Source organism: Triticum urartu, chromosome 5 (genome assembly GCF_003073215.2).
Source record: "Triticum urartu cultivar G1812 chromosome 5, Tu2.1, whole genome shotgun sequence".
Taxonomy (NCBI): Eukaryota; Viridiplantae; Streptophyta; class Magnoliopsida; order Poales; family Poaceae; genus Triticum; species Triticum urartu.
This window is the reverse complement of record NC_053026.1, coordinates 25,653,213-25,662,798: the sequence shown is the minus strand read 5'-3', so window position 1 is coordinate 25,662,798 and position 9,586 is coordinate 25,653,213. Positions and strand designations below refer to the sequence as shown.

General features: G+C 43.3%; 1 protein-coding gene across 2 annotated transcripts; it reads left to right on the top strand.

Annotated features, from left to right (window-relative positions):
- Window positions 1-578: 578 nt before the first annotated feature.
- LOC125507447 lies at window positions 579-4,624 on the top strand. 2 transcript variants are annotated; one of them, XM_048672023.1, is made up of 5 exons: window positions 579-807; window positions 1,212-1,624; window positions 2,031-2,266; window positions 3,199-3,755; window positions 4,181-4,624. In XM_048672023.1, exons 2-5 carry the CDS (start codon window positions 1,243-1,245, stop codon window positions 4,281-4,283), a joined length of 1,278 nt encoding a protein of 425 aa, XP_048527980.1. In that variant the 5' UTR covers window positions 579-807; window positions 1,212-1,242; the 3' UTR covers window positions 4,284-4,624. The 2 variants fall into 2 exon arrangements, with proteins under 2 accessions (XP_048527980.1, XP_048527981.1); XM_048672024.1 differs by having other exon boundaries at window positions 4,051-4,624.
- Window positions 4,625-9,586: the final 4,962 nt, after the last annotated feature.

The following is a 9,586-nucleotide window of genomic DNA, read 5'->3' as shown; positions in this document are numbered from 1 at the left end:
AACCGTCGTGTGTGTAGCAGCACTCATCATAGAGAGATCGAATGCTTTTATTGCTTGTAATTTTGTCCATGAGTTTAGGAGTTTGAATTTCAAGGCTCACAATCTCGCTAGGCATGCACTTTCGCTCGGGTTAGGCCGCTGTGTCTGGTTAGGCCTTCCTGAAGATTTGAATTTTATTTCTGTAAATGTTGTGACAATTTAAATAAAGCCCGGCGAGGATGTCTAAAAAATGTTCTTTTTATTTGTTGACAGAAACGAATCGGGGAAAACGAGGAAACTCCTGAGACGTACGAAGCCTGGGGCGTACGAAAATTATGTGAGTCTCACCATGAACGAAAAAACCTGGAGAAACAATCCTCCCTTTAATATTAATTAGGTAAAGATAAAGATAGGGTAGTGCTTGCGTAGTTGCTCCTGACGAACGTGTGCGTTAATGGGCCGGCCGAGCTGTGTGCTACAGGGTCTATTAGGCCCCAGGGCCCTGGATTTGGAGAAAAAACAACTCAGCACTATTTTAAATGGACCCTTCTTGCTACAGCCAGTGGCACAACAAGGCCCAAGGCAGAGGGAGACCGCACGCGCAATCTGGCAGCTAGCCGCCGCCGTGTTGATAGGTTGCTGCCGCCTTGTGCGCCGGCACCGCCACCTGCTGATCCCGCTCCCTTGTCACGCACCTCTGCCGTTCTCCCGACGCAGCCCGCGTCGTGCCGTCCCGCGGCCTGCTCCTGCAATCCGGCCTCGCACCTGCCCCGGCGGCCCTGTCCCGGCGGCAGCCGCCGCGCTGCAGGCTTGTCCCCTTCGGTTCAGGTGAGGCTCATGGCTTCAGGCAGCCGGCGGTGGTGGTTGTCTTTTTGACATTCCGTATCATGTGTATGTGTCCAGTATATCGCGATGTGCCATACTTTAGCGCCGAGCTTAAATAGAAGATTTAGAGATTTTGTTTTCGGTTTCCTGTGTGAATGTGCAGGACTATTCTGACATCTTGTTGTTAACTCTTGTGGTAATTATCAAATAGAAGATCAGGAGATTTTTTTTCTGTTTGCTACCTTTTGTATCTCCGTATTGTTATTTGTAGTTTCTGTCATGTTTTATCTATTTGGGAAAATCTAGATTTACTGGGCAATGTTGACTAAACCGGGATGCTCCACTCATGCCATAATCTGGACCTTTTTTAGGGTGCGTTTTGACCTTCTGTAGATTATTCTCGTCAGGACCATTCTGCTGGAGATTTTTGGATCTGGAATGAGACTAACACGGATTAATGACCAGGTTCTAAGATTGCTCTTTGGTGACCGATCTGCTTATGCATCCTTTGTCATGGCAAGCAACATTGCAGTAAAAGGAGTTAATAATTGGGGCAGGCCAAATTGGCTCCGCGTCCTCCCTTGTGCCAGTAATTATTTCTGCACCTCCTTCTATGCCACCAAAGGCAAACAATTTGACATCACCAAGGGAATGGATAGATCAGAGATGAAGGGGCGAACAAAGCAAGTCTTTGTTAGCCATGCCTCTTATCCTGTATCTGAAGGCAACATCCTTAAGAAAACCACCCATCGGGACGGTTCTATATACAAGATAAACTATGGTATTCTAAAGCTATGGCATCTTACTCAACGTGATGAGAGTAAGTCATCTATCATGTTCCATTTTATTTTTAGGATGCTTACCAGCTATATAGTTTGGTTGATTGATTTAAAATGAATTCTTGTATTTTAAAAAATGCAATATATATCTGGATTGTTATAAAGAATTTATGAATTAGCAAAAAAATAGCATGCTTCATTTGGATATATAAATTTGTCGATATACCATACATGATTAGGATCTTGTCACTAGTTTTAGTCCTACAAATAACTTTCCCTTGTACTCATACACCAACAACTTCCATGACTCAGAAAATCAAACGACATTATTCTTCTTTCTAAATTGCACAAATATGTATTGACAAGCATAATTATAATTTTTTTTGTGTAAATTGTTTGTATAAAACATTATTTGTTGTAATATAACATGTATTTTTTTTCATGAAGCACAACTAGAGCCGATGATGTTCTCAAATCCCATGAATTGTTTCCCGGATAGGGATAGATGCATGGTACATTCTGCAACTGCTATGATGCAGATTTTCTCGCTGAAATTGGAAAAAGCTAGTACCAACATCGGCTTGGTACAACTATATGGATATATAGCAGTGCGTGATTGTCATGATTCATTGCTTAATTATGTCTTCAATCGTAGCAGAGATGATCCCATCATTGTGGAACAGGTGCACATTTTTACATATATATGCAATTATATTTGATATTTCATTCATTTAATAATACAAGTCAATATCCGCTCGAGTTGTTCCCTTACCTCTATTGTTTGATATAGGGTTGAAATCATTGGATTTTCTCTCTCTTGGGATTCATTTGCGCTATAGTTTATTGAAATTCTATTCACTTCTACCTTTTAGGAAGACTCCTATGCTTTTCCTGTCCACAATCAAACATCCTTTCAGTCTCTTGTACTGAAGAGGGGGTGACACTCTAATCTTGTGCTTTAGTGTAACGCTTTTCTGAATCCTGCAACCAAAGAGGTCAAACATTTGCGGTGTTGGTGATGGTGGCACCACTTTGATGATCTTATTTGTACTCCCTCCGGTCCATTTTACTCCGTGTATTAGATTTGTGTTAAGTCAAGCTTTGCAAAGTTTGACAAATTTATATTAAAATATATGAACATCTACAATACCAAATATATATTCTATGAAACTACATTTCATAATGAATCTAATAATATTAATTTGGCACTGTGAGTGTTGATACTTTTTTCTATAAGTTTGGTCAAAGTAGAGATACTTTGACTTTGAACAAAAACTTATATGCAAACTAAAAAGGAGCAGAGGGAGTATCACTATATGCATTCGTTTATGCAAATGCATGTGCTTTGAGGATCTTATACATTGATGTGTTTTTTCCTTTGCATATGTTATGCAAGTTTGTGGTTAGTTATCTTTGCGTGATTTATCAAAGTTATGTTTTATATGCAGTCAAATTATGTTTGTTGGTAAAATATCTCAAATAATTTTATTTTGGAGGGTTTTGATTTTATGCTATCATTTATTTGAGATCTTTGTCAATTGACACAACGTAGAGCATATGCTTCACATATTTCTTACTTTCCATGAGGAGCTACTAAATAATAATAGGTTTACAGGGTTCTCTTATTGAGATGACTGGCCCTAAGAGAGGCATCGCAATGGTAGCCCCTGCTCTAGTTGAGTTTGACATGAGGATCAAGAAAGGAAAGCAAGAAGATGATCTACAACTAATTGATGGTGCAGTGGAGTACCATGATCTAGTCACACCTGAGTATCCATTCACGCATCGGATTAATGGAGATTGTGGTGCGGTTGACATCACTTTAGCCCTCGTTCGTTGGGCATTTGAGGCCACAATAGATGTTGTCATATCGAAAGTGCAGTGTGGATTTGATTTATCTCTCAGTTCGTGTGTTTTCCTAATGAATGGTTTACATGAGATTCAACTCTTTCGTGGCAGTGTTGTTGAGTCATGTGGTTTAAGAAGATATGTGATTGCTGTAAAGAAGGATACTTTGATGTATTTGAAGTTCAAGGTAGGCCAGAATAGTTGTAAAAATGATCTTGATCACCATTGTTCCTTCAAAGCAAAAAAGCATGGGCACGACTATCAGCAAATCATGCTTGAGCTTGCCTCTATCTCAGTGAAGGTGACTTGGTCGAACTTGCAAAGGTAAATCACTCGTTTCGTATTCGAACTTTGGTTGTGTTACTAGTTGAATGTACATGGGTTGCGGCAGAAAACAAATAAATAGATCCACAAAAATGTGCATTCTTCTATTATTGTACCACCTTTAGCGTTTACAGAGTACTACCTTTGTAAACAAATGTAAAGATGTCTTATATTTGTTTATAGAGGGAGTATTTTTTTTACTCGTAACTCTATTTGAATTGTGTGGGTTCAGATTTGTATCATTTTATTAAGAATATGTAATATCTATTTGTATGACTGTACTTTTTATTTAAAGGTCCGGCTCGAGCGTGGACCGGCGCATGCCCATGACGACCAGGATGCGATAGGCGCCTGCGCCGTCGCGGGCGGACGACGGCGGGAAGAACTGGTAGAGGTGGAAGATGACATGTTTATTTTTTTTGAAGGGATAGAAGATGGCATGTAGGTGGGGGTGATCTGCAGGCGACACACGCACAGGAGATACGTATAGAAGGGCCTTGTGTCGTCGCACGAGTCGCGCTGTATTGAAGCGGAGACATGCATGGCTCAGCAGCAGTCGGCTGGAGAGCAAATAAATCGGCCATGTGAATATTATGTGATGCCCATTTGTCTGCACGTACGCACGTGGATGTTGGGATCTTCTGACGACACATACGTTGTACCAATCGCTCGGGAGATTAGATGATCCAGAGCACATATAATACTCCCTCTGGTCCTTTTTACTCTGCATATTAGAATTCTCTGAAGTCAAACTTCACAAAGTTTGACCATATTTATATGAAAAAATATCAACATCCACCATGCTAAAGTTATGCAATATGAAACTTTAAGTCATGACACATCTATTGATATTGATTTCAGATTGTGAATGTTGGTACTTTTTCCTATAAAGTTGGTCAAACTTTACGAGGCTTGACTTCAGTCAAATCTTATATGCGAACTAAAAAGGACCGGAGGGAGTATCATGGAAATTAGTATTTTCTCTGATCCATATTACTTGTTGACTTGGGCATCGCTCAGCGCCAAATTCTTCATCTGGCTGGCTCTTTTGGACCGTTGCTGGACTAGCGAGCGTCTGGCCCGACACGACCTGCCTCATAGCCCACCTTGCATCTTCTGTGATCAAGCCGACGAGTCCATGCAACATATCCTCATTGGGTGCCCTCTCTCGCGCGCGGTCTGGCACGACGTCTACTCCACCCCGCGCCTAACTACTACCGGCTCAATGCCAGTTTGTAACTTGACCCTCTTTTTTATGTTTGAGTAGTTGTATTTGTTCTCGAGGATAAGAATTAACTCTGTTATGCTTAGAATAATTATTTCCATACGATCCAATATGCTCTTGTCCATGTTCAAGTTAGTATTATTCATGAGTGTTGAGAATTAACTCTGTTATGCTTAGAATAATTATTTCCATACCATCCAATATGCTCTTGTCCATGTTCAAGTTAGTATTATTCATGAGTGTTGAGAGGAGACCACGCTCGCATTACCGCTTGTGATTGGTCGTGGAGGAATTGGTCGTGGAGGAACTACTGTCGTTGCACGGGTTAGGATGTTGAGGTAATTTGGGGCGACAGTACAATCCTCAATCCAGAGTCTTTGCAATTGATAGAGGAGTACAGGTAAACCCACATCTGACTGCGTCCACGAGAAAACCTTTAATTAACCGTATGTGATAACATGCTTGAAGAAGCTACGGTTGGTGGCGTATGTGCATGAAGTCTATGTTAAAGTAACATGTTCTATACCAGAATCGACCACTTATGCATATGAAGGATGGATAGAGGATACGATAGAGAGCGTTTGCTCCGAACTTATTGCGCAGGTCATATTTGTAGTGATGACTTCGGAATCCTAGAGAACTTTACTGCTCAGGTACCGTCTCTACTAACTTAATAATATCTTTTTATTCCTTTTTTACCTCCTAGTTCATACTGTAGTAAATGCCTTTTATTCTGTTTTTCTAGCAACTGATAGAGTAGACTATTTCCAAACTCCGACTTGGATGGTTACGTGAGTGTGTTAAGTGATAACATAGTTATGGGGTTTGTGGTGCCTTCATTTCCGCTCCCTGTGGGTTCGATACTTACTTATCATGAAAGTGCTACAATAACCTTGTGCACTTGCAGGTCATCACGAAGGTGAATTGGTCAAATGCGTGAACATTTTAGAGAATAGGCTCGAGAGACCCTGGCTTTGAATTAACAAACTCAACAACTGGCAATAATTTCATCAAGGAATTAATAAGAAAAGAAAATACACAACGACCAATGTGTGAGTGGAAAGCACTCTGTCTCATATTTGAACTTTAGCTGCGTTATTTGATCTTGCACCGGATTTACTCTTATTTATTGATGCCATATTTGATCTTGCACTATATGTATGTCTGTTTGCTACTAATTACTAATTTTGTGCTGGAATGTTTGTCTTCTCTGTTTCTATGAGAAGCATATTTTCTGCAAATACTCTGAGCATGTCTTATCATATCTCCTTTGGAAGTTTAATTGATTTCATCATTGTTCGATCTGCATTCCTTTTTAAAGTACATAGGAGGTGCTACTTGAGAGATATGAAAGAAAATCCTAAGGCCTCAGGAAAAGAAAAATGCAACAAATATGGTATTTTTGTTGATAAAGGGTGAATTTTATTGACTCAAAATAAAGCATCAGGTGAATACATACATAATGATCACATACCCGACCTCTGCATAGGTAGGATACACACAATTAACAGCAACACGCGCACACAAATAAACACGTCGACAAATAGCAAAGTCATACAAGACCAAAGTTACGCCTAAGCGAGAAAAAAACCCTGATCAAAACAACAACCGGCAAACTACCACAACGATCATATCTGCACCAACCATCTCTTGACACCGTAAGAACAACAAAGTTCTTCAACAACAAGACCTTCAGAAAGGGAATGGCGTTGAAACATCGTCATCATCTGATTAAACAACCAAATGTTAGAATCAAGATTTACACCCTGAAGAATGAGTCGAAAGTACATCCGAGCAAGACCTTCAACCAGGTAAGGATGCAAAAACATTGTCATTGCCAGGTATAACCTCAGGTCAGACATATGGTTTTCACCTCGAAGCTCAAGACCGGGTGCTCAAGAAGCACCACCAAATCAAAGTCAACCATGTGTTATTGTCACCACTTTTCCGCATCCCAACAGCTCCATGCAGTGGTCTACAAATCCGTTGCCGTTGCTGCACCACCAAACCGTCTGCATCAAGCCGTCGTCCATAGAATGCATCTCATCACTAAAGGAAAACTGGTCAAAATGAGATCAGCCAAAATGCTTCATATTTTCTTCTGCTGGTTTTTTCTGAACGAGCAACGATAGAGCGAGCCGACAATCAGGACGAGTGGCACAATCACTAGTTAACGGGTACCACTTGCAAAGGTCACTCCTACCTTCTCAGGAGGTGCACCACTTGTAGTAACCTAGTGTTTTCTCTTTTTTTAGATTTGTTTATTCAAAACGTTTTATCTCTTGAACTGTGCGTCCTAATCCTGAACCATTTTCACCATTGGATTTCTCGCATCAAGATCTTCTAAACTAGATCCTATGTTAATAGATCTCGACAAACTTTTGTTCACATAAAAACTAAGAAAATACAGAAACAAAAAAACCCAAAAACGCCGACAAAAATAGAATCCGGTAAAAAAATGGAAACCAAAAAAGGGAACAAATGAATAACGAAAAAAACAAAAGAGAAAATGAAGCCGAAAGCACGGTTGCGGTTTTTCATTTATTTTCCTTTTTTGAAAAATACAATCTGTTTTCTGTGAAAACAGAGTGCTTCTCACGGAATGAAATCTATATTTCTATGACAAGAAAATTTGTGCTTCTTGTTCAAGTAATTTTTGTTTTTGTTTTTCGAGAAGAAGGGTTGTGCTTCCATGAAAGCAAATATGTGTTTCTGGGAAGCACATATTTGTTTTCTTTTCGAGAAACACACCTGTACTTATTTAGGAACCAAATATGTGTTTCTCATGAAAGCACAACTTTTTCCTGAGAAGCACAGGTGTGGTTCGCAAAACAACAAAATGAAACAGTTTTTAGTAGAAAAAACAAACAAAAACCAAAAAGAGAAAAACCATCTAATACACAAAAAATGTGTTTAGAAAATTAAAGAAAAAATTCAGAGGAAGTGGCCAGTACATGACACATGATGACTGCTGGGCCCACCACTTCGTATGCTCGTATGTCAAGAAAGTGACTCTTGCGAGAGAAGAGAAAATAACTCTCTTTTTTAGTCTATAGGTAGCGCTTGCGTAGTTGCTCCTGACGAACGTGTGCGTTAATGGGCTAGCCCAACTGTGTGCTACAGGGTCTATTGGGGCCTGAAGGCGCTAGAGAGCTCCCCACAGCCCTGGATTTGGAGAAAAAACAACTCAGCACTATTTTTAATGGGCCCAAGGCAGAGGGAGACAGCACGCGCAATCTGGCAGCTAGCCAGAGCCACGATGCACGCGCACGCGCCTCCGCCGCCGTGTTGATAGGTTGCTGCCGCCTTGTGTGCCGGCACCGCCGCCTTGTGCGCCCTTGTCACGCACCTCTGCCGCTCTCCCGACGCAGCCCGCGTCGTGCCGTCCCGCGGCCTGCTCCTGCAATCCGGCCTCGCACCTGCCCCGGCGGCCCAGTCCCCGCGGCCGCCGCCGCGCTGCAGGCTTGTTCCCCTTCTTCAGGTGAGGCTGTCACGAACTCATCCTCGTAGGGTTGGATAGAAAGGGGAAGGTGATGAGATCGAGACTTGGGGGAGAAGGTTCTCGTCAAGGGAAGAGGTACAGATTAGGTGGGGAGAGGTTCAGAATTCAGATTACACATCACATGCCCTGTCTACTGGTCTACAGCTGGCTAAATAGACTTGCTCCACTTGTCCGCCTGGCCTGACTGGTGGGCCCGTGCCAGCTGGCCTCAAGGGACTCACCATCACGCGTCCACCGCATCACCTCCTGGCGATGCCGGTGTGACATTCCCCACTCCTTCAGAACGGGCGCCATCTTCAGGTTCAGCGTGGTGCTCCGCATCGCGGGAAACTGGTTCATCCCACGCTGGTGCTTGAGGAAAACGGCGGCGTAGGGTGTCGTAGTCTTCCCACGTCGTCGCCGTGTCATCGTTGCGCCAGCGCACCTTGATCTGCACCAGAGCACTGCTGCCACGCTTGACCATGCGGCGCTCCAGGATCTCCACCGGTTCGTCGTCGTGGCCGGCGAGGTCTGGGGGGCGCGGCAGCTCGAAGAAGACCGGGGTGTAGTTCGGGGTGAACGGCTTGAGCTGGGACACGTGGAAGACTGGATGGATTCTGCTGTCCGCCGGCAACTCCAGCTTGTACGCCATCTTGCCAATCTTGTCGAGCACCACGAATGGCCCGAAGTACTTGTACGCCAGCTTCGCACAGGGCCGGTTTGCCACCGATGACTGCGTGTAAGGTTGGAGCTTGAGGAGAACACTGTCACCCACCTCGAAGGAGCGCTCCGTGCGATGCTGATCGGCCTGCTTCTTGAATCTGTGCTGGGCACGCAGAATGTGATCTCGCAGCCTTGCCGTGTGCACGCCCCAGTCCCATGGCTCTCCGTCGATCATGGGCATCGTCTTGTCGTCCCAGAGCGCCATGGCGCCCAGATTGGGCTCGATGCCGTACAGGGCTTTGAAGGGGGAGCATTTGATCGAGGAGTGAAACGACGAGTTGTACCAGAATTCAGCGGTCGGCAGCCAGCGACGCCATTGCCTGGGCGCGTCGTGCACCGCGCAACGCAAGTACATTTCCATGCACTGGTTGACGCATTCGCTCTGGCCATCCGTCTGGGGGT